The 24,932-nt window shown below is 37.1% G+C and overlaps 2 protein-coding genes across 2 annotated transcripts; both read left to right on the plus strand.

The window, feature by feature from the left end:
• Nucleotides 1–896: 896 nt before the first annotated feature.
• LOC145773992 (uncharacterized) lies at nucleotides 897–16,405 on the plus strand. The gene is made up of 8 exons (XM_082585120.1): nucleotides 897–1,037; nucleotides 6,072–6,112; nucleotides 6,274–6,427; nucleotides 10,113–10,202; nucleotides 12,615–12,786; nucleotides 13,634–13,867; nucleotides 14,869–15,061; nucleotides 15,789–16,405. The coding sequence occupies exons 1-6, from the start codon at nucleotides 962–964 to the stop codon at nucleotides 13,653–13,655; spliced, it is 555 nt and encodes a 184-aa protein (XP_082441246.1). The 5' UTR covers nucleotides 897–961; the 3' UTR covers nucleotides 13,656–13,867; nucleotides 14,869–15,061; nucleotides 15,789–16,405.
• Nucleotides 16,406–16,521: 116 nt separating this feature from the next.
• LOC145773989 (protein NLRC5-like) lies at nucleotides 16,522–24,594 on the plus strand. The gene is made up of 6 exons (XM_082585118.1): nucleotides 16,522–17,680; nucleotides 18,546–18,632; nucleotides 18,954–19,022; nucleotides 23,709–23,983; nucleotides 24,220–24,402; nucleotides 24,491–24,594. Exons 1-6 carry the CDS (start codon nucleotides 16,732–16,734, stop codon nucleotides 24,542–24,544), a joined length of 1,617 nt encoding a protein of 538 aa, XP_082441244.1. The 5' UTR covers nucleotides 16,522–16,731; the 3' UTR covers nucleotides 24,545–24,594.
• Nucleotides 24,595–24,932: the final 338 nt, after the last annotated feature.

Consider the following 24,932-nt stretch of genomic DNA (forward strand, 5'->3'; position numbering starts at 1 on the left):
GAGACGCAAGTAAATTCTGTGTTAAAATTTTGTATGTCAACTATTTTCTACTCTCCCTCGCAGTGAAAGACTGAAAGTGCAGATGGCAAGCAAAGGCAAAAAGCAGTTGACTCTTTATGAAGCAAAACCTTAATATTTTTATTTACGTTTATTCAACATATGCCAACGATGTAACGCAATCAACTAAATCGCTTATTGCTGGAGGTTTGCTTGTTCCCACAAAGAAGTTTCCATTTTTTCTGTTTACGGTTTACTCATGTGACCATTCCGCTATAAAAGGCTATTTGCTCAGCACTTTTAGTTCTATTCACGCACAACCAGCTCAGTGTCCGAGTGGTTTTGGTAGATCGGAGATCGATTCCAGGTCGGGTCAAACCGAAGACTTTAAAAACGGTACCGATTGTGTTCTATCCTGCATAGCGCAGTGAGAATGAGTCGGGTAATAATGTGATGACATTGTAAATCTGATATAAAGGAAAAATAAGCCCTGTCGCTAAAAGACCTTAGCTGTTGTAGAGCGACAATAAATAAAACCATAACATTATTATCTATTACGCACAATTGACGAGTTTGAGGTCTGGGTTGTATTCAAATGAAAGTCAAAACAAAATAACTGAATTAAACTGCGCTGTTTCTAGTCTTGGTGATGAATGTAAGTTTGAGTTAGAACAATAACTTGAACCCCGCGTGGATTAGTTTGTATTATTTGTTGTCAAACAAGCTGGTTTTTCGCCAAACAAATATGAAAATTAATAAGGGTCAGTGGAAACTATTATTGAAGATAAAGGTTTATGTTGGCTTGCTCAATGGAATTTTATCATTGCTTGATTCGCCATGTTTTTCTTGAGGAAAGCAACATTAAAATCAATCACATTTGCGTTTTCCAGCATCAACTACAGATACAGTAGCCTACTTAGTTTTAAGCTTGTTCTTGTTTCAAGTTCCTTGAACTAAACACAAAATGTCTCAAAAACAAACCAGAACAATTATTCCAAATAAGAAAGATGTGGTTGAACGTGACTTGTCAACCAATCCTGGTAAGTTTGCTTGGAGGGTTTCTATGATATGTAAATTAGTCTACTTGGATATTCATGATTTTTTACATTTTACATATAAATATCACCACTTGAAATGTGTTGCTACATCTTACTGCAGGAGAACGAAAATTTTCAACCACTATGATTGTAGCATCGATTTGTGTGCGTCAAATTTAACTTTATAATTAACGGGATTTTTTTCTATTTAAAATTACCACAACCTTCTGTAGGACACCGTTTGGTAATTTTTGAGCTGTTCTAAGGACAGTTATGTTATGAACTTCTTTGAGTGCAGTTTGCATTGTAATTAAAGTATTAGAAAAAAAAAATATATATATATATATATACATCAAGGATCAAACAATATTCTCTTACGTCTGAAAATCAGATGCTAAAATTGAAATTGAAAAATTGTTACCAAATAAGGCATCTCTCCTTATTGTAACCAACCTTAGTTGCTTTTGTTGTTGGTCTCAAGCTTTGTCCTCGGACTGACAAGCCATGGACTTCTAAATAGTAGCATCTGGACTGGAAACGCAGTGACCAACAAAAGGCCAAACAGTTGGTACAACAGTTGGCCAACAGTGGGCAAACAGGGTTAGTTACTTGGCTGTTGGCCCACTGTTGTACCAACTGTTTGGCCTTTTGTTGGTCACTGCGTTTCCAGTCCAGATGCTACTATTTAGAAGCCCATGGACAAGCCTTGATAGGTTATTCCAGGCAGTTCTGTATACTTGTAGGGACCTTGAACCACTGACGCAAGCATGGTTACTGACATTGGCAGAGTGAAGTTGCCAATTGTTGTTGCCTGTTAATTATTCCGTTTATGAGGTGCTGATGAACGAGAGCAGTCTTTAAATTTGTTGCTAAAGCGCACACCCCGAGAATCGAATCTCTATCCTCGGACTGACAAAGCCTTGATTGGTTATTCTTTGTAGTTTCGCATACTTGTAGAACCTTTTGACGCAAGGCCGGTTACCCAGGTTGACAGAGTGAAGTTTCCGATTGTTGAAATATTGTTGGGGGGGAATTATTCCATCCATTAGATCAGTGTTTCTTGGTGTTTCTTAACCTTTTTAGCGCTCGTACCCTTTGAGCTTTCATGAAATTTTCTTGTAGCCTACTCCCTGTCTACAATGGCCAACGGAAGCAAATAAAATTGTAATAATAGGAATTAAACTCAGTGCATTTATAACTTACGTGTTGAATGTGGGTCTGCTACTATTCGGTGAGTCCGATTCGGTGAGTTCCTAACCTCTAACCCTAACCCTAAAACGTCAATGATAATTAGGCTACGGTACACGATAATTAAAAAAAAATTGAAAAAATCCCCCGTTAAGAGATCGGACTCACCGAATCGGACTCACCGAAACGGGCCATTCCGGTTGAATGTATGCATTAAAAACAGTCTTGTAAGTTCAACAAGATTTATCAGTCAATCTACGAATGGCTTTTGTGTTGCTGCTTTTCGTCAATGATTATGTTGAAACGAGGTACTTTCATTGAGATAGACACACACATATCATCTCTTAGATCCAAACGATTGCCCGACTTAGTTTTGATGTTTACAAGAGTTAACCCAGTTTCACATGGGTAGGTTGTCGCATTGTCGCAAAAAGATTTCTAAAGCTTTTTTTCTAACTGGGGAAATGTGTTGAGTTGTGTACACCAGAAGTCATCCAACTGCATTGGATCAAACTCCATTTTGCTTTTACTACTAGGTTTCATTTCAATAAGATAGTCTTTCATTTGGGCATTATCATGAATAGAATGTAGGCTGAAAATAAATGGGTCTTGCATCCATCCCTGAGAAGTAGAAACCTCTCCAGTATATAGACATATACAAAAGTGACTTGTTACGCATTCTTCACACATATGCCTAAATAGCGTATAATTCCACACTGCATGTCGTACCCCCTGCTTTGGTGCTTCGTACCCCCAAGGGGTACACGTACCCCTGGTTAAGAACCCCTGCATTAGATGCCGCTGAATGGAGAGCAGTCCTGAAATGCGTTGCTCAAGCGCACACACACCGAGAATCGAACCAGCGCCGCTTAATCTTGCAATTTTCCGTGCGCAACTCCGGACGCTCAATCAACTGAGCTAATGGGGCTGACAACCCTTGAAAATGTTCACACCTGTTGTCTACATCAGTGCTACTCAAACTTTTTTACGCCGTGTACCGGTTGAGCACCTTCTATCACTTGGCGTCCCGGTCAATTTGCGAAATAAAGACAAGAGCAAAGTCATTATTACTTTTGTAACAAATACACAAAAAACAAGTAAAAAAACATTTTTATTAATGGTCTTTCGAATTTTGATGCGAAGTGTGCGTTTGCTTATTTACAACCAGCTTATCCAATTGCGGTTCAATGGAAGACAATGCCACTCGAAGAGGAGCATGGATATCCAACGCGTTTCTGTGTTTTCCCTTTAAACAGCTCATGGTAGAAAAGCCGGCTTCACATAGATATGTAGAAGGGAATGGAAGCAGTGTTTTAATAGCTATGGTACACAGTCTCGGATATTCTGCTTTTATTTTGACCCAGAAGCTTGCAAGGGAGTTTGATTCAAAAGATTTTCGCAAACCTTCATCAGCAGATAGATCCAATAATTTAACTTTTAAATCGACACTTATATTGAACTCTTCTACGTTTACAGTTGGTGCAAATGGGTTTCGAATCCATTCATTTCCTCTTCGTGAATCTTTTTGTTCCGGAAAATAATGTTGAATATACGTTCCACCAAATTTGACAAATGTTCTGTGGCAGTATCTTGAACACATTTTACGTCCAAATTGTCTCCAGCATCGTCAATAACAGTAGCTAACTTAGGAAACATGTCGTAACAATTGTTCGAGACTCGAATCTTCCATGCTTTCAACTTTCGTTACATGCCGTCAATTTTATCTGCTGTTGCAAAAAGTGAAGCATTTTTTCCTTGCATTGAAGTGTTAAGGCCATTCATAACAACGAAAATGTCAGTTATGTAAGCTAGCAAAGCAAGCCATTGTTCATCTATAAAATAGCTTAAATACGATGGATCATATTTTCGCACAAATGTTGAACGACTTCTTTTTACAGTCAACACCTCAGTGCTTCCAGCATTACTTTCGTTTGAATCAGAATCATCATGTAGGTCTGAAACTGATTGTCTCTGTTTCATATATTTGTCCATAGGAGTAGGACCACGCTTTGCCATTTGTAAAACTTAGCTAAAACTAGGCCTATACTTTTTATAGGCTAATATGGGCTAACAGCTAACTCACTTTCTAAAAAAGAACAAGGTTTAAACCTTCAACAAATCTATGTAAAAACATGCTCAACTCACTACAATCATCTGATATTTTCAAGTCAGAGTGTGGCCGATCGATTGAGCCTCTCACTTTTCTGCTCGTTACTGGACGCTGCAGGTATAGTCAAGCACGTGGACACAGCACAAAGACACAAAAAGGATGATAATCTCGCATCGAACATTGCGATACTTTGTTGAAATATTGGATAACAATTACAACGAAATAACATTTCTTTGTGACGTAACTGGAAGTCGTCGTAGTAGCGGGCCACCACACAGTCTATACCTGGGAAAGCAGATTGAACATTATCGTTGCCTAAAAATTATTATATAGACGTTCTGATCAACATAAAACAAATTACTCAATTTACAATTTCTCCTAACTGACCGCGTACCAGCAGCCAAGTGCTCGCGTACCGGCACCGGTACGCGTACCGGCGTTTGAGTAGCACTGGTCTACATTGTTTGCGTTTTTTCACAAGGTTGCTTGTCTTTTATGCTGACTTATCGCTGTTCATTAATGAAAAGAGTAGGCAATCTTTAATGAATGACGCCTACAAAGAACGTTATCAGAGTGAACCCACTAATGGTGAAGCCCAAAGATCGAACACAGCGCTGTCAACTACTTCAATATTTCCACGGTCGACCACCAGTGTGAAAACGATCGATATCAAACTTGATTCAATGCTTTCCGTTAACCATGATTTCGATATTAACAGTGTTGTACGCGTCAATGAAATAAATTGACGGCGTCAGCGTCAGCGCGAATTGCCTAAAAACTTTACGGCGTAAAGTACTGCGTAAGCTCGTAAAGAAATTGACGGCGTCAGCGTCAGAGCTAACTTCTAGCGCTATTTTAGCCAGGGTCTCACTAAACGAAAGTCTTTCAACCAAGTTTAGGCTAACAATAGTTATAAATAAAGAGCAGGTTTCATGTTTTGAGACTGTATTGTAACTAGCTGCTTTAGCTTATTAGTTATTTCCTTGTAGAAACACAAGCATTTCAAAACGTTTGTCTGACAATCTGCTGCGTTTGGGACGCATAATGTCCTTTCCAAATGAAAACATGCGTTCCACAGCAGCGCTGAATGGTAGGCTATTGGTGTGTTGTATTTCAAAAACAAGTCTTGAAAACGTTTACTCGGAAAGATATCACTGTTCCAAGCGTGCTGTGATGGCTTAGTTGCTTAGCATATATATATATCTTTTAACGAGGTCCACTGCACCAACATCGCTCTTTTCAACGGCATAGAGCTCTTGAAATAAAGTACCTTCAACCACCGCGATGACATTCATTGATTTTTCGCTTTCTCTCTCTAATCCCTCGTTCTTGATATCAGTGATCACCATTTGGCGAACTTCTTCCGCTTGTATTCCTGGTAGCTATTCCAACCAACGCGAAATCGGGTAATTTGGATGAGTCGCGCTGGCCAGAATACATTGTGAAACTCTTATTGTGAAACGAGATTTTCCATGAAAACAAAAAATGACGCATAGCGCTTGACGCTTAAAATCGGCAAATGATTGACGGCGCTATCACTTCCGTCAAATAAAAAATAAACTGACGGTGCTAGCCTCAGCGTCAACAAAAAGTTGACGCCGTCAAATTGACGGCGCCAACGTACAAGACTGGATATTAATAACAATCGTATCTTTGATCGCCACGTCGATATTGTAGATTCAATGTCAAGATGTCTTGATTATTCTTTTTTGAGTGTGAATCCATCTTTTACTTTCCAGATACTATGGAGAACCTGGAAGGTCAAATTCAGAGCAGAAAAGTAAGGAGAAAATGCTTTGTGCTATCACAAAAATTAAATTCTTTTATCCAACATGAAAATGACTGGATGGGTTTTATAATTTTGTTTTGATTGGCTACTTTTTTAACTGTTAATATGTTTTTAACTGTTTAAACTATTTCTTTCAAACTCGTATTTTTTAGAAACATTCAGTGGCATCTGGCAGTGGTTTGTCTTCTGGACCATCAATTCATGTAGGACAAGTTGAAAACAGCATACTTTCAGCTGGAATGGTTGTTCAAAATCCAACAGTCAATCGATCTTATACCGTAATCCACCAACACCACCATCCGCCAGGTGAGATGTTTGTTTTTGCTGAGACATGTTTTGCAAAGAAGATCGTTTATTTTATAGTTTACTTTTGTATGTATTAGCACAAACTACTGTATCTGTATTAGCCATAGCATCTTTTCACAAATTGGAACTAGGTGGGCAAATTTTCAAGAAAGGGCACTTTTAGCGCGAGAGTTATGTTAAAAAAGGGCACTTTTCGCTCGTAAATGATGGGAAAAGAGCATTTTTTCCCGAGCGTAAAACATGTACGCTAAGCTTAAAAATGTAGATTTCTTAGGCAAATTGTGGGTGAAAAGGCATATTATGCCTAGACTAAACTTTTGAGACAAATAATTGATTCCTATATTCATCCCCGCCCACAATATTTTGTACATAATAATGTAATAAAATTTAATCTAACAACATTTAGTTGCTGAGGTCTCTTGTACTAAAGTAAAAAGAAACAACTATGATAATAGCCTATATGAAATACAACTGCTAAGATATTATAATGAATTGAATCTTTGCAGAATTAGATGATTTTAAAGAGCTGGTATTTTATTTTGATGAAAATCAGGAAACAAACTTTGGTAGCCTAATTCAGACATTTAGAATCTCACACAAAATTTGAGGTAGGCCTACTCACAAGACAAATTAATAATCTGCTTGAATGGAACATCAAGGATATTATAAGTAAGGTCAAAGGTAGGCTCATAAGTTCTAAAAGTATGCTGAAGCTTTCCATTTAGCTGTTCATTCTTTAACGTGGATAAAACTTGGATCTACCTTAAACAATAATTAAGTTTTAAAAACTGCTCACCTAGTTTCAAACTAGAGGGGCAAGCAAAGGGACTAGGTAGGCAATTGCCTACCTAGTTTATATGTGAAAAGATGCTATGGTATTAGCACAATTATGCATAGCCACTTATAACAATAATTTTTCTGAGATAAAGCATGCACTGTCACATAAGACTTAACAATAGCCCCGTTAGCTCAGTGGTTACGCGCCAGGCTCAAGATTACGCGGCGCTGGTTCGACTCTCGAGGTATGCACTTGCGCAACGTAATCCAGGACTGCTCTCCTTTCAGGGGCACCTAGTCAAAGGAATAATTCCCCGCCATTCAACAATCGAAAAACTTCACTCTGCTAATCTATGAAACCGTCAAATCAGAAAAAATCAAAAGGGAAGAGACACTTTTTACAACAAACATGCAATAAACTTGTGCTACATATGTAACCATATAGTCACCTTGCAGTTTTCTACTTAGAGATAGTTTTTGGTTCTTATAAAGAGTGGAGGCTTGATGTCTTCCTACAATTCCTCCTTCGCTCGCTCTACTGTCGCACACATAACTTTCTATCCTTTGTTTTTCTGCGATTGGGGATAAAAACTTGTTGTTTTCACACAATTGAAGGATTTTACATTCAGTTATAAATCAAACTAATGCCACAAATCTCTAGGAAGGCGTCCTGTCATTCTCTTGCTTGCTAACGAATATTACTGGTTTTCCAACACAAAATATATAATCGTATTGTCGCCCATTCATACCAATCAGCTAACCCAGGGCTTCCCAAACTGGGGATCGCGTAACGACCTTCAGGGGTCGCAGAAAGTATACTAATTTGCACAAGGTACTGCATATTAACACTTATGTGCGAGATGCTATGACAGTTATTAACTTTATTAAGAGTCGCGCACTCAATAGGCTGCCCGCATTTTTGAAAATTTATGAGGTGAAATAGAATCGGAGTTAAAAACTCTTTCACTGCATCGTGAAGTGAAGTGGCTTTCAAAAGTCAAAGCTTTAACATGGTTAGCCAATTAACGTTAAAAATCGAAATCGTGATTTTTCCAGTAGAATAAAATTCACTCTTGGTCCACCATTTTCGCAATAACATCTAGCTTTTAGAGTTATGTCAAATGTCCAATTTGCTTGAAAAACTAAACGAATTTAATTTGTCCCTCCTAAGAGAAAACATCCATATTTTGCATTGAATAAATGTGTTGGCTTTTTTGTTTTGTTTCCAGTAGGCTGCCCATAGGCTTCGTTGTTATGGTCAGAAATAAATAAAAACAAACTGAACTGAGAACGGTAGATTGTTTTTGATTTTCGTTAGATTTAAGCTTTTCAATAAATATCACAAATGTATATTTCGCACTGTTTGTCGTTTTAATCGTAAGGGGGCGTGAAACATTTTCGGAGATTAAAAGGGGCCGCGGGCAAAAAAGTTTGGGAAGTCCTGAGCTAACCCACGACTTGCTGCTGTCTCTAAAAACATAAAAATACAATCAAATATAGTTATTACTATCGAAATCCTTGACAGCTTGTTTCACCTAAAGGAGGATCATCAGAAGGGCTTATATATAAATTGTAAACTAGCTCTGTGTTAATTAAATTGACGTTACGTTTACTAAAGTAAAGGTTGCATTAAACCAAATTTAAACTTTTCATTTCTGCAAACTTGGTTTATTAGGTTGTAAAATAAAACAATCACCCTTTTTCTATTTTTTATCTTGTGGGTAGAAAACAAATTAAAAATGAATTTCTGTCACTTTTCAAACTCGAAACTGGATCCACAAAGGTTTGACTGCGCCGGAATTCACTCTTCTTCACAAACGGTGCTATGTTAATTAAAAAAATCATAATAAATAATTTGCGCTATCAAACGCGTTGAGAATTAATTGGCGTCTGTTAGCATTTCTTTATACATTGGTATCGCGCGGTTTGATGTTGATTCAATGTTTAAATGTCATTATGTTTGTCAGTGATTGTACGTGTAAGTACCAGAGTGGATTAGAAAACTGTCCAAGCTTTGCTGCATTAGGAGTTGACTTGTACGGAAGTGAAATTTAAAGAAAAAAAAAGCTTAAACACTGTAAACGTTTATGTTGAATAATAATTAACCATTTTAATGAAATGAATTGACCTGAGGAGCAGAAATCATATTAGCTGAATAAAATCAGTAATTACAAGATTTCCATTTTGAAAGTGAATCAGATAATCTTCTGTGTGCAGTAGCGAATCCAGTGAGGCACTTGGTCACGTGTCACCTCGAAAAACAAAATAGCTAGAACACTTTCGATTGGATAAATTACAGTATAAGTTTTAAATTATAAGTTTTTGTTAAAGCTTTTTGTTTCAAATTTATAAATTGAATTGTTCGGTCAGATAGCGTCACAACCAAATCTAGATAGCCGTCATTTTGACGCAATAGAATAATTAACCGGTTTTGTTTGTAAATCGGCGAATCTAAGGATGGAAGGTGGTCGCAAGCGTTGCTCATTTTCTCTTACAATTTTTACTCCCTTGAAACAACAATGAATTTGTTTCTAGCTCCGCTACTGCGTCTGAATAATTAGTGACATTGTTTTATGCCTTCATTTTATATTAAACGTCTTTGATATCTGGATTGGGTGAAAAAGAATTGTCACTACTCAACATGAGAACCTGATGTTAAATCAAGGCAAAAGTAACGGAATGTGCTGATTAGAATTTTGCATTGATTCATCGTCTGTGGACGTTGAATTAATGTAAAAACAACAGTTTTTGCTGATTAGAGTTTTTACATTGATTCCACGTCCGCAGACGTCAAATCAATGCAACAGTAGTGGATTCAGCTGGTTATAAAGAAGCATAATGTTATTCAACCGTCGTAGATAATATAATTGCAGTTTCATTAATTAACTTTGATCACATGGTAATAAAGGTACATTGGAAGCAACTTCTCACAATGAGCATTATGAGCCAACAACACCGAGATCAACTTCCGCATCTTCTCACCCCTCGCATCGACAAAGTAGGTTTAAACAAATCTTAATTTAATCTTCACCATACGGTTACTAAATGTCTATAAATGACGTCCGCAGTCAAGGAGAAGGGGGTTAGGAGGGGAGGTTACAAATTGCAAACTTTTGTGAACAAGAGGAAGGGAGAGTTGCTGGAATGCGGACATTCTTTTAGCAGTAGACATACAACAAAATCATTTTACCAATCATCTGATCCATACCTGTTTCCATACCGATTTCACAACCAGGTTTTGCGTCTGATTGCAAAACTCGGAGGGGTTCCGACCAGGGATGGAGGAACCACGTGGGCCTAGGCCCACTTACTTTATTTTCTGGGTGGGCCTGGCCCACCCACATTTCAATACCAAATATTTTTGAAAAGGTAGCGAAAGATTTGACCAAGATAACCTGCAGTTTTTTGTAATATAGAGAAAGTAATTTTAGCTGAAGCAAGGGTAGAGGATGCAGCAACTTTTTCTCTAGTCTAAAAGAAAGCACTTAAACCAGGCTAGATGGGGATATTGATGTTAATTCTCTCGAAAACGAACTCAAGCTGTTAAAATAGATAAAACATTTACTTAAATCTATCAAAACTGATACAATTTTACCTGAAAATCCCTATGTTTAATGCTACTGAAAAAGATCTTTTTCGTGCCACAGACTGGTGAAAAATTACTTAAAAAGCAGATTAACCCAAGAGCACTTGAACCATAGGATGAACAATTGAACACATTCACAAAAACTTGATCGATCAGGTTGATCTCACCTCAATTTGCCAAGAACTTATTGCTTTCAATGATCGTATTAATAACTTTTTGAGGAAAAAATGTCAAGTCTAATACAGTATTTGGAATGCAGCAAAGTTTAGGGGGGTCTGAGGGGCGAAACCCCCCAAAAGTTGGATGACTGCTGCGCCTTTGGGCCCACCTACTTTTAAAATGGTTCCTCCATCCCTGGTTCAGACATACACCAACATCAACAATGTAGTAGAATGGCGTATCCCCAAGAACCGGTTCCAAATTTACATTAGATCCAAACTGCGGAACCGAAATATCCATAATAATACTCATATTCAGTTACTGCAGAGCACATCAAGCCCGAAGAAATCAAGTCTCCAGCAGCAAATTAGAAATGAGCAGAATACCATTTTGTCACAGTCAGTGTCTCCTGGAAATAGTTGGAGGTGATAATGACTCTTGTTGTGGATCTTAGAGATCTAACTGGAAAGTGGTATTGGGAGGCCGTTTCCTACCGGCACCTTACCTTGTAGTGCATATCTCACGTGGACTTTATGTTCCTAGTTCAGCAAGTATAACTGATACTAATGCCATGAAGTTTGGCTCCAAAAGTTGCAGAGGCGTATTTAGCAAATTTGTTCAACCCGGTTACCAGAGCTGTGGAGTCGGGCGAAAAGTATACGATCCCGAGTCCTTGGCTTGTAACTGGCCCACTCCGACTTCACTGTTTCCAGATTTATGAAGGTTGCCACATTTTTTTTTCATTTTTAAAAAATTTGATTTCACTTAAGTTGTGATAGAAATTGCAACGGCGACTTAAAATTTTGTTGTAAATCGTTTTGTTTAAAGTCGGTCTTTTTTAACAACTCCGACTCCGGACACGTCAAAATCCTTCCGACTTCACAGCCCTGCCTGTAACACTAGCAAAAAGATTAAAGCCACGTACTTTTTCTATATGTCATGAACGAAGATGACTAGATTAGACCAACATGTATTGTATGCAGGCGAAAGAGAGTTTTGTGTACAGTACTTGAAAAGTGTGGCATAATAATCCAATTTTATATAAAGCTTTTTCAGCTTTGCACTTTGTGAGGATTAGAAATAGTTGACTATAGAAGGTTTCTAAACCACCACTCCAGTACAAGTAGTGTATTTATAATCTCAAGCAAGCAATACAAGTTTATAGAGCTGCCATGGCCACTTACACTTCGGCGATATCGGTAATGTTTTCCGCACGGACAAGGATGAAAGGTGCGGAAATGGAAGGAGGGGGGGATATTTCGCAATTTTATGAGGACGTGTTTTATGTACAGTCCCTTGTGTCAAAACCTTCCATAGATTTGCGGCACGCATTTCATCTGTAGGCATTCTGGACCAGATGAAGTGGCTGTCTGGGTAGAAAGCGTTGCATGCTGTGGAGTGTGAGCGCATCTTTTATTTATCTTATGTTCCATAAAGATAAGTTTACTAACAGCTTATTAAAACCTAACAAAAGGTGAATACTAATGTGTTTTCTTAAATTACATTTTCAGTTCATTTTTTTTTAGTTTTGAATATTTTTTCCGCAGTTGTTACATCTGTAAGAATGTGCGGGAAAAACTGCAAGAAACAATTGAAAAAAGTCAGGATCCACATTTGCTACTTTTTAATGCAAAAATTTAATAAATTTTATTTTTTGTTTTTTAGGCTCAAACATCGGAATAGAAAAGCTGAAAGAAACAACTTTCAAGCTGTATGATCCTGAGTATGATGTCGACCTGTGCCATTTTAACATCTCGTCTGATGGTTTGCCAGAAGTGTGTGCTGAACTCTTTTTGGTTCAATTTTACGAAGGAAATCTTGTTCCCAATGACAACAAGTATGATCCCAAAATCCATGAGTTTAAACTGACAAAATCTGACGAAAAAGTTGACTTTAATAAATTAGTTTTGGATGCTCAAAAGAACCATTTTGTTTCAATAATTGGATATCCTGGGGTAGGAAAAACAACCTTGTCCAAGCGCCTGGCAAGGCGTCTTTGTCATCGTGGTGATCTTGTTGTTTTAAGGAAGCTTTTCATGAACATGAGCAGTGGCGGCTCGTCTATAGAAACTGCAGAACTGCAGCACCCCCTGCACATTTCCGAATTTATTTTTTTTATTAATTTTACGTTTTTTTTATTTTCTCTATAGATCCTAGTCCTACCGACTAGAAGTTTCATAATTTCTAAATTTTAAAAATTATTATGATTTTTCAAGTTTTATATTTGGAAGCTCTGAACTGCAAGCTCTGCAGTTGCGATCTTATAAAAAAAGAACAAACAGGAATGGTGACGTCATATTTGGCTGAGGTTGCTTTAAAACTGCACAATTCCGAACTGCAAATTTTGCAGTTGCCTGTCAGGCTAGCTATTGTTGCAAGTACACTTCATCGTTTTCAAGCATAATGTTAGGTGGCTGCGACTGATGCTGTTACATTGTTAGACTAATGTGCTTTGCTTTCTGCACTAAAAGATAAAGCTTAGACTAGGTTATCATTATCGTTCTTACTTAATTAAATTTAAGCTAGGTTCATTGTTTATTTGTGATAATAAGTTTAGTTCAAAAATCTAGGGGTGTAACTGTAAGAACAACGCAACTTCTTAATTGGCTAGATTTTTTATCAGCATTTTGCTGAGCAGGGTCTGCCATATTTACATTAATTCCACATCGCATTGTTATTTTCAGGCTGTGTGTTGATGGTTTATAAGTGCTAGTCTACTTGTGCAGCAAGTTGTAGACTGGTAGAAGGATAGGTTATGACATGGGAGGCTGCAACGTGATGCTGTCAATGTAAACTTTCATATACGAACAGTTAATAAAGTTCATGAACAATTGGAACCCTTAAAATTCTGCCTTGATGAAATACAGTCTACATCAACTACCGTACCGGTACTGATCATACCATTTCAGAAGCAACAGGTATTTTGCATTAACTTACCAACGAAAAATAATTGCTCTGTTGGTTGCAGCTGTTTCATCAAATAATGCCTCATGTTGAAGTGATTTTCAACCAAATGCAATCTCGAGATATTGATGTGTTGAAAGTACATGAATATATAAGCAATTTCAAAAGTGCAATTTCTGTGATAAGAAACTCAAAAGTACTGTAGGCTACTGTGAGAATTCTTCAAAAACACTTATGGCTGAAGCGAAGGAGGTGTGTGACTGCATATGCGTTGACATAATGGCTAGATATTCCTTCACCAAACAATTAGTAGCTGCAAAATTGTTCAACAAGAGAAGCTTCAATAGCTTTAAGAATAAACTGCCCATACATGAGGTGGCAGTAACTGTTGAAGCATATCCCATCATCATCATAGAAAAAGAAAAGTTTGAAACTGAACTTGCAGTATTCTGCAGCAGGTCGGACATGCATGAATATTCCGCGTTATTTGAATTGTTGACATTTATTCAGAAAAGTAATTTAAATGATGCTCTCAGTGAAATTTCCAAACTGTTAAAATTCCCCCTGACCTTTCCTATGACCACAGCAGAGCCTGAACGCTGCTTTTCAACATTAAAAAGAATCAAAACTTTTCTGAGGAGTACCATCATTATCAATCAAGAAAGGCTCTAATCACTAAATGCTCTTGCCGTCATTTCAACGGAGAAATTTTTTTTCATCTCCCAGACATTAACGACAAAATCATTTACCTTTTTGCTCAAAAGAAAACAAGAAGAATGGATTTTGTCTATAAATAAGCTTGGTTCCAGTTGATATGGAGCAGTTTATTTGTAAGAAACTAATGTTTTGTAGTTTATCCCACTGTTTACCTAAGTTGTATCCACCCTAGTTATAGTACATGTGCAGCATCCACTGTAGGAACTTTGTGTCTTTTGTTTATTTGTTATTCATAGTGATGAAATAACCCATCATAATAAAATTTGTCAGACAATCCACAAGAAATCTTGTATTTCAGCAAAAGAAAAACTTTGCTGGATCATCCATGGCCTTGACTGAGTAACTCACTACTTAGTGGAGAGTTCAACTCGTCAATGATGCAAAACACCAATTTGGGAAAAGAAATGTCTGGACAATCAATGGCAACAGTTTTGTATTTATTTATTCACAGACACACATAATCAAGTCTTCAGAAGACATCCTAAAGTTAAGTATGTACTGATTAATTAATCTTTTAATGTTTTGCGTTAGGTTTATTAATAGCCTATCTAATTTGTTAAAACTGGTAACTATTTACAAAGCAGTGCTTTATGTACATTATATATATGATACTGCAAATAATTTTAACCAATGTATATTGTATAGGCTAGATTGTCACTCTCATGTTGGACACTTCCTTGTTACTTGTAAATTAGGAGAAAAAGTCTGCTTTGAATTCATCGTATTTTTTGCCCCAACAATGATAGTTGTAGCAAGATCCCGATATCAATTGAGCATTTGTGTTCAAACTGGAAAATGGTGTTTTCGTGTTTAAATTTCACAACAGTTTACTACCAGATTGCTTCTCCAACCGTTTTAAATATGTCAAAGAGGTTCACAGCCTGTGTACAAGAAACCATGATAATGATTCTCTAAACATTCCATACTTCTCAAAAACGCTTGTAACTCAGCATTCAATAGAATTCACAGGTGCAAAAACATGGAACGAATTTCCTTCTTCAATTAGAAAGAGTGATACAAAGTCACTTTTTGTCCACAAACTAAAGCAATGTTCATTTAAGCAAACAAAACGGATCGGATACACAATAGAAAGACAACGTAGAAAGGCTGTTTTTGCATTCTTATGAAGATTCCAGTTGAAATTCGAAATACTTTACAAAATATTAGGCCTACCTAACAATAATGTTGACTGCTTGTGCTGTACTTTTATGTTTGTAGATATTAACAGCAAACGCAACACTCCATAACTAACACGACACCAAAGGAGACGAGAGCTTCGTAAACACCATCATCTACCAGCTCACCCATTCCGTCACCCACCAGGACAAGAAGCAATAACTTAAACTGGATCTCAAACCTCAATCGTCGTAGGCTACTGTGTGGTGTGCAGTTTGACCATAGAAAGAGCTCAACATCTCCTCTCCTGGGCCATATCGAAACGGGCTTTTGCCTGAGGATGGGTTTCTTTTATGTCCGGTTTTCTTTCTCCATCTTATTATTATTATGATTACGGCTGAGTGCTCATCCACATCAATATTGGAACTGACAAATTCAATCCACAACACTTTTCATTAGGATGTCATTCATTACTACATTTGTGCTTGTTTATGTTTTATTGTTTACTGTTTGTTTTTTGGGTTTTGTGGCCGTGCTAACTAGACATAGCCTACTACATGATTTTCTATTCAGGCACGTTTTAAACCTTTCAAGGTTTTGCCACCTTTTCCCATTCATAAACGTGCTGGTAGGCCTATAGGCTATCGAGATATTGTAGTTAGTAGTATCTTTTTGGTCTCGGATGCGTTAATGACAAAAAATAAAATGATTTACTGATATTCATGGTATGAGCAAAATGTTCTCATCTATTACTTCAGATTTCCTATTTTGCACCAACCTTTAAGAATAAGCAATTTTTTTAATTCAAAGTTCTAAAAGTCCACATTTTCAACTGCTCAAAATTTTTATTTTTTGTCCTGAAAACACCAGGAATGGCATTTTAGAGCATATAAAAGTGCAAATTTTTCTGGGGGAGCATGCCCCCAGACCCCCCTAGGAGGCTCGCGCCTACGGCGCTCGTCTGTTCCTGTTACATTATGATGTCATACTTGCCATCTCAATTTGCAGCACCCCCATCACCAAAGGCCACGAGCCGCCACTGAACATGAGCGACTGTGATGAAGACACATTCACTTTGAAACAATTTTTATTGGAAGATAGCAACTACAACTTAAACGAGAACGAAGCTACTTCTGCTTTTGAATGGATCAAAAACAATCCAAAAAAAGTTTGTATCATTCTTGACGGATTTGATCAAGTGGAATGGAGTATCATAAAAACTGTAAAGAAATGCAACATCAACAGCTCACTTACTTCTCAGGAACTAGTTTCAAGCCTTTGCCAAGGACAATTTCTACGTCACTGCCATCTCATTTTCACTTCTCGTCCACACGCGATGCTTTCCGTTCCTAAAAACTGCAGACCAAATCTTATTTTCTTTCTTCGTGATTTGAACTCTTCAGATATGAGGAAACTGTTTGATGCTTTAACAAATAACCAGAGTAAAGCCAACGAACTCTGGGAATCGTTAACCAGTAAAGCACCCCAGCTAGAATCATTATGCCACAACCCACTTATGTTACAACTTTATGTCAGAGCTTCATTGGGTTCATCTGGACAAGTGAAATGCATTTCCACAATGACCACAGTGTTTCATTCTGTGCTTAAAAATCTTAAAACGTCTGGCCATGCAGGTTCTTTGTCGGATGAAATTGTTATGAAATTGTCTAAAATCGCCTATAAAGCGACAAAAGAGGGTACAGTACTTATTGATGCTAGAACTCTTAAACAAAAAAATCTGACCATCAGTGAAGTTCAGGATTTTGTGGTACCTTTATTAGGATCCAACAAAACATGTCCTCTGCTGGAAGGTAACCAACAATTGTATTTCACACATCAAACCTTCCAGGAATACTTCTCAGCTTTGTATCTTTGTCATCAAATGCCACTAAGAGAGTTCGCTTCCTTCGTCCAACACAATCTGCTCAGTGATCATTGGTCTATTGTTGTACAATTTCTATCCGGTCTTTTGCTGGATCCCAGCACAGGAAATGGTAACTTTACGATTGATAAAAAATCATTGTTGCAAAGAGCTCACTGTTTCTGGTCTTCCATTTTTATCCTTGATTTGCAATTCTATAGTTACAATGCTGAAAAAACTTAAGATTTTAACACTTAGAATTTGTAATAAAAGTAATTTGCGTTCTTCTGGTGACTATTTACTAGGTTACCTCCTGATGTTAAAGATGATAACTAGCTTTTGTATTTCCGACGTTTCGTCAGTCAGCACGACTGACTTTATCAAGGTGGCTAAAACAGGTTAACACAACCTGTTTTAGCCACCTTGATAAAGTCAGTCGTGCTGACTGACGAAACGTCGGAAATACAAAAGCTAGTTATCATCTTTAACATCAGGAGGTAACCTAGTAAATAGTCACCAGAAGAACGCAAATTACTTTTATTATAAAATGCCTGGTGAACAGTCTCTCTCTGTTTTTACTTAGAATTTGTTTAGTTTTTTGTGTTTCAACACAGCATTCAGCATGACATAAAATAAAATTTGCAAACACTTTCGGTTGTACATCTAGCGCTTGTTAAACCAAGTCAGGCTATGTATTGCTCACGTAAAATGGGTTCAAAATATACAGTTTTGCGTAGAAAAAAAAAAGGGTTTAAACTTAGAGAAAACTACAAAATTGTAAAAAATACGTTATGCAGTAAAACGAATCAAGCATTGGAAAAAAATTGTATTGCCCAGTTAATCGCGGCACGTGTTAACAACTATGAAACTACGTTGGCAATTAATTGTGTGTCTAGCCCTGGGTCGGAGGATTAATAAACTTCATAAAGTAATCTTTGAGTAACATTTAAAATCTATATCAGCAATCAGCAATTGCAAACCTGTTTGCATTTTTATAGATTCTTCAACCATCCAGTTACCTTCAGAAGAATCCGTTGCTTTACCACGCCAAGAACCTTCCCAGCAAACCCGACTATCTTCACCAGGTAACGTATTAAGATATTTAACATTTGTGTGGTAAATTAGGACTTTAACAACACTATATGAAGTAACTTAAAACACAGGCTACTTTACTTCTTCACTTAGAACGTTGAAAAGTTCATTTCCCCACCAGATTGTTGGTTAATTAATTAATGATTTACTAATCAATAAAAATTAATAATAAAAATTTCAGTAAAAAAATTATTTTCTGAGCTTACAATGATTCATTAATAAAGCTAATGTGCTGTTTGGCAATGGTGTGGCTGTGTGTCAGCAAAGGTGATGATGGCAAGCCGTAATTTTCATTAGAATGTAATTTCTTTCAGGTGAGAAGTTGCAAAAGCAGAAAACATTCATTTCAGAGCTGTACAACAAAACTCGAAAAGTTGCTGCAAGTAAGTAAATGTTTTTACCTGGTCAACACAGTTTTCTTTGCTAAAATGTTTCACCAGTTTCAGGGTAGCCTATATTCAAGGCACTGAAACTCAATGTTGCATTGCTTTTTGAGTGGTTTTATTTTTAAAAAGTGTTCAAATTTCAAGTTAAAAACAATCAAAAACTGTAAAATTATCACGTGAATAAGCCCCGTTAGCTCAGTGGTTACGTGCCCGGCTCAAGATCACGGGGCGCTGGTTCGACTCTCGGGGTAAGAGCTTGAGCAACGCATTTCAGGACTGCTCTCCATTCGGCGGCACCTAGTGAATTATTAATTCACACACAACAAGACTTCAATAATTATAATCGGAAACTTCACTCTGCCAATCTCGTTAACCGGCCCTGTGTCAAAACCTCTACAAGTAAGTTATGCGTAACTACCAGGAATAACCTATTCAAGGCTTTTGTCAGTCCGATGATAAAGATTTAAAACCAAAACAAAACGATGTAAGGCAAGACTTTCGTTTCATACAGACATTACCCTTAGATTAGTTTTTTTAACGTTACTTGACAATTGACATGTCTTTTTTGTAGGCTATATAATGAGCAGAGGTTGGCGTCCACTTCTTTGAAATAGGGTGGACATTTCCTTTCATACTTCTCTAGAAAATTATTGATCTATTGCCATTCTGAACGGTCACATTTTCAAGACAACACAAAATATCTATTGATCAATATTTACCCAATGAGCAGTGACTCCAAAAAAAACTTCGGTGCTTAGTTGACCATATATCAGATGTAAGACACACATAATTGACAGTTGCTAGTTTTGTTTGTATGTATTCTTTCATTGTATTGGCTGTTGTGAGAGATCTGGCCAGGGTACGTCTAAATATGACTTGGACAGTCGGATTTATGACTGAAATTTTAGTAAAATAAATTGTTTTCATGAGAAGATTAGCTATGAAATAAACTAAACAGTTTGAGTTATAGCCTACTCACGTAAAACAAGATGCTTAAATTCTTCTAGCTCCACTAGGCTTACTGGTAAAAGCCTATTGGCCGCAAGCGATAGAATCTTTACCACAGCAGAATTGCTTACTGGAAATGGTGCAGCTTGCTTTCGCTTTGCAAGCATCTTCATATTCGTTTGTATTAACTGCTTCTGCTTGGCAGTTTTTGGTGAACAACAACCACTGCTGGTGGCATCATTCTTGGCTGTGGCTGAGCGCTTGATACATTTCTTGTCTAAATTATATTCCTCCAAAATATTAGAATGGAGTTTCTGCAGATGAAGATAGATTAATGTTAGTTCCACTAATTGTTAAAACGTTTATTTGTAAGAAATATGAAAATTGAAACATTTTCGATCTAACTACACTGCTACACAACATTGTCACACAAAAGTTTATTTTACAGATGTAGGCTGCTTGAGAGATACAAAAATTACAGCATATTTACTGTAGGTGTCTCAAGAGATTGCTTGTGGAGTCTACGCCAGCAGACAAATAGTAGGCTATCACTTTTTGTACATTACATACATATAACTTTGATTTTGTTACCATTCTTTTCAACAATTTGAAAACATTTTCCATTCAACAGCACTGAATGGTCTTGAGAGCCAAGGTGTTTATCTTCATATTATGAGTACTTTTCAGGAAGTAACTTGATGTATTTCTTTCTTTAGGAGCTTGTTGAAGTTTTACAAGTCGACTCATTGCTAAAATGTCAGTCTATTAACAAAAAAAAAGGGATCTGATAAATAATTGATGCTCAGCAAACAACATTCACTTTAAGAACGGTAATACTATTAGCCTATCAAGTAAACACTTTCATTACACTTAAAAATATGGACCTATATGGAGTCCATCAAATGACATAAGGATAAAAAGAAAACTATGATAGGTAGCGTACATATTATTTTATCGACCTTTCTCAAAATGCATCTTAAAAATAATAACATCAGACAAAGCTGTCCATACCCAAAAAAAACAACGAAATAATACACCAACTGCAAATGCACGAAGGTCACAGAGAGCCACTTTGGATGTCGTCAGTTCAAGAGCTCACTAAATATCTACCGTACTGTTACAAATTTACACACAATGAGCGTTAGAAGAGTTGAAAGTATTCATATTAACAGTGGTTAATGGTAGTAGTCAGTGGCGGCTGGTGATGTTTGTGAGCAGTGGGGCTGCAAACGACTTTGCGGGGGGTCTGAGGGGTCTCCCTTCAGAAAAAATTTGAAAAATCACATAAAATTAAATTTTGTGTGTTCTGAGCATGTTTTTACCCCAAATTTTGAAAAAATGCATTCTAATTTTGTTGAAAAGTTGATGTATTCCTAAGCTGTAGACCTATTTAAAAAATCTAACAGTATTGCTTTAGAGACAAACTTTACTAGTATTGAGCTTAGTCTTGACTAGCCTGGCCGTTGCATACAAGGTTCAAGTGATTTTGAGATGCCCTAGCACTTTCAATAACCTGTTGAATACTCTAACTCTACAGCCAACACTTTTACATTCATGGCTCATCGCTACTCTACGAAATAAAAACTAAGTTTTAAACAGTCTTTAAAGTTATTCGGTTAGGTGGGGCTGTTTTCCATGCAGCCCCAATAGATTTAAAAATTGCTGTAAAATACCAAAAGAGGTGGAGCTTCAAGGATGATTTTTAGCCAATCAGAGCGCTTGAAATCCATAATCTCGGGCTGCAAAGCAGTTTGTCCAAAATCGGTGTTGCCTAATGAAACTCTAAATATTTTAATTTGCAATCCGCAATTTTTAAGTGAAAAAAGTAACTGGGTCGAACAAACACAGAGAAAAACATATTTTCCCTTTTCTCTTTCTTTCAGGTGGGGCTGCAGCCCCATGGCACGAGCCACCACTGGTGGTAGTTACCACTAATTAGGCTACTTTGTATCATACAGTACCAGTTCAAAAAAATTGTCTCTACAATATTTAGTAAGTCAACTTAAATTCCAAAGTGATCTTGATCTTATTGACATTCAAGATCACACAAAAAAAAGTGATCTTAGATCAAGAACACCGAAGTAAAAGTGATCTACAAGATCACTTGTGATCTTCAAGGTCAAGTTCACACCCATCTCTGTCTGCTCTACAGAGCAATGCCTACGGCCAGTGCCGGTCTTTGGAGTGTGCAAACCGTGCGATTGCACAGGGCCCGCAATTTAGGGGGCCTGCAATTTACTCAGAAAGTGCATTAATTTTTGTCTTTTCCAATGGAAAAAAATGATCCTATCCTTTTGCTATGCCACCGGACAGCAACATTTTACAGTAATATTCATACTCAAATTTTTGTTGAACATGCTCTTAGAATGCACTAAATTCAAAGTAATTTTTCAAAAATTTTCTGGTGGGGGCCCTCCAAACCCCCACCCTTGGGTGTTGCCTTCGGCACGCTTCGCCACGCATCGCCCGCCGGCCGTCGAAACTCCCTCCCCTTTCAAAACAACTAGCTACGCTACTGAATTGGATCATTGTCGTTGGGGCCCGCAAAGCATATTCCGCACAGGGCCCGAAATACCCTAAGAGCGGCACTGCTATGGCCCTTCTGAAAGCTATTGTCTACTGAAATAAGAGAACGTTAAAAGTTTTCTTGGAAACATTAAATTCAATAATTATGACACTAAATTTCAAGAAATGGTTTAATTCAAAGTAACTTCAATAAAATATCCAAACAATGAATTCTCTGGCACAAATTGCTACATAAATTTGTTGGTAAATTATTTTAGGCAACACCACGCAGAAATCCCGCGCAAAGCTGCAGACGACAGTTTGTGTTGGTTGCTAACAGAGTTGCCAACTTTGCAGTTTATCAGCAAGCTCATCCTGCTTTTTTTAAGTATGCGCGTATTTTTTGCAACTTACAACTCGTTTGTCATTTTTAATCTATTTTTGATAAAACCTGAAATTATTGTGTGTTTTTTTCACTGGTTTAAGCTTTACAAATTTATTTTACTGTTTTTCGTTTTGATTAATTTTTCCGATTTAATTTTCTTGGCAACCTTGCACAAAAACTCCCGCCCAAATCTGCAGGCGACAGCCATTTTATTTTCAGTCGTTGACGTTGAAGAGAAAGGAAGGATCGGTTTTGACTCAGTTGCAGCAAGAAATAGTTGGTTCAGTTTTCAATTCTGTCATCATTCTGTTTGGTTCATCAGACAAATGTTTTAAAGTTTGTTTCTGTTCTTGTCTTCTGAGTTTGAAGAAAGCATCAGCTTGGATTGAGCTGCAGCAAGAAATGGTTGATTGGGAAATTTTTATGATCAGGTTCTGAAGTTGCTTCGAAGATTTATCTCAAAAGAAATCAAAGTTCAATTTAATTTGCAAGCTCTGGTTAGTTTAACGGTTTAACAAAAGTTTAGTTTCCACCTGCAAAGTTAGACTAAGTATTTTGTCCTAATTTGATAAAACTTTGAAGCCGTTAAAGACAAAACTTGCGATTTTGTGACCAGCTATCAAAAGTCTACTCAGGTTATTTTCAAATTAGAACTTTGTCTCAAACCTAAAAGTTTTGTTCAAAATAATTTGTTTATATTTTTGTTTGAGATATAAATGAATTAATGTTTTGTTCTTTAGTAAACAACTTGTGTTCAATGTTTGATTATTTTATGGTTAGAACCAAACTGTGGTTTTAGACGACAACCTGGTTGGCCGAGCTAATATTGATTGATATTATTCCAGCATTGTTAGGTCACAATGATTGGCGCTCCATCATCGCCATCAGCAAGATCCTGCGGGAAGGCAACGACTTGGAAGTGACAGTCACAGCAGGAAGTCATTTTGATGGAGGGTGGATATTGATGGGATCCTCCAACACTCAGAATAACATCCATGCTGTGACGTCATTCATCAAGTCGATGCCGACGCGACTTGGAAAGCTTTCTCTGACCTGGTGCTCCATGAATTCCAATCAATTCCTTCCATGGAAGGAGGCGATCAAATCGATGCCTGGATCCGTGAGTCATGTTTAACTTTTATAACCAACACATTGATTCATGGTCAGACGTTGATTCAACGTCGCATTACGTTGTTTTAACGTCTCAGTTTCAACAAGTTTCACAAAGTAAGTTCCAGTTTCCAATTTTAATCATTTTCTAACAATTCTTGTAAACATAAAATAAATAAACAAAAAGTCACAACATAAATAAATTGTTTATGTTTGATTGTTGCATCATAATTAATTTGTGTTTAGATTGTTCAGATGTATCTCGATGGCACCTGCCTATATGTCGATGACGTCATCGAGGTGTTGCACAAAGTTGAAGAGGAAGTTGTGGTTTGGCGATCCTTCGATGATGGAGATGGGGAGTGGAGACATCCGAACATGGAACAAAGATCCAAGCTACAAGAAGCATTGGATCGGACGGACAATAAAGTGAGAGTTGTTTACGTTGTATCAACGTTATAACAAATAATTGTGTCAACATTAAATCAACGTCAATTACTCGCTTTGTGTTTTACAGAAGTTGAAGATCAAGGTTGACATCTTTCGTCCCTTCACGCACAAGGATCGTTGATGTTTTTATTTATTTGTTGATGTTTACAATAAAATTATGTCATCCAGTGATTTTGTTTGGTTGAGTTAAAAATACAACAAACTGCTTGTTTACATCAGGTGACGTAATATCAACAAAAATGTTCAACAATCAACAAAAGTAAGTTAATAAAAGTAATTTGCGTTCTTCTGGTGACTATTTACTAGGTTACCTCCTGATGTTAAAGATGATAACTAGCTTTTGTATTTCCGACGTTTCGTCAGTCAGCACGACTGACTTTATCAAGGTGGCTAAAACAGGTTAACACAACCTGTTCAGCAACGATAGCACGACACAAAAACATACTGATAAAATGAATAAAGTAAGCAGCAAGAATCAGAATTAAAACACGCAACAAGATACCTAGAGG

Source organism: Aplidium turbinatum, chromosome 7 (assembly GCF_918807975.1).
Source record: "Aplidium turbinatum chromosome 7, kaAplTurb1.1, whole genome shotgun sequence".
Lineage (NCBI taxonomy): Eukaryota > Metazoa > Chordata > Ascidiacea > Aplousobranchia > Polyclinidae > Aplidium > Aplidium turbinatum.

What these genes read in the sequence shown, in the direction of transcription:
- LOC145773992 (XM_082585120.1), top strand. Translation starts at nt 962, where the DNA reads ATGTCTCAAAAACAAACCAGAACAATTATTCCAAATAAGAAAGATGTG. An exon ending in GTCAAATTCAGAGCAGAAAA is followed by an intron (nt 6,113 to 6,273) that starts GTAAGGAGAAAA and finishes CGTATTTTTTAG; the next exon opens with AAACATTCAGTGGCATCTGG. An exon ending in TCACCCCTCGCATCGACAAA is followed by an intron (nt 10,203 to 12,614) that starts GTAGGTTTAAAC and finishes TTTGTTTTTTAG; the next exon opens with GCTCAAACATCGGAATAGAA.
- LOC145773989 (XM_082585118.1), top strand. Translation starts at nt 16,732, where the DNA reads ATGAGCGACTGTGATGAAGACACATTCACTTTGAAACAATTTTTATTG. An exon ending in GGATCCCAGCACAGGAAATG is followed by an intron (nt 17,681 to 18,545) that starts GTAACTTTACGA and finishes GCATTTTTATAG; the next exon opens with ATTCTTCAACCATCCAGTTA. An exon ending in TGGATCGGACGGACAATAAA is followed by an intron (nt 24,403 to 24,490) that starts GTGAGAGTTGTT and finishes TGTGTTTTACAG; the next exon opens with AAGTTGAAGATCAAGGTTGA.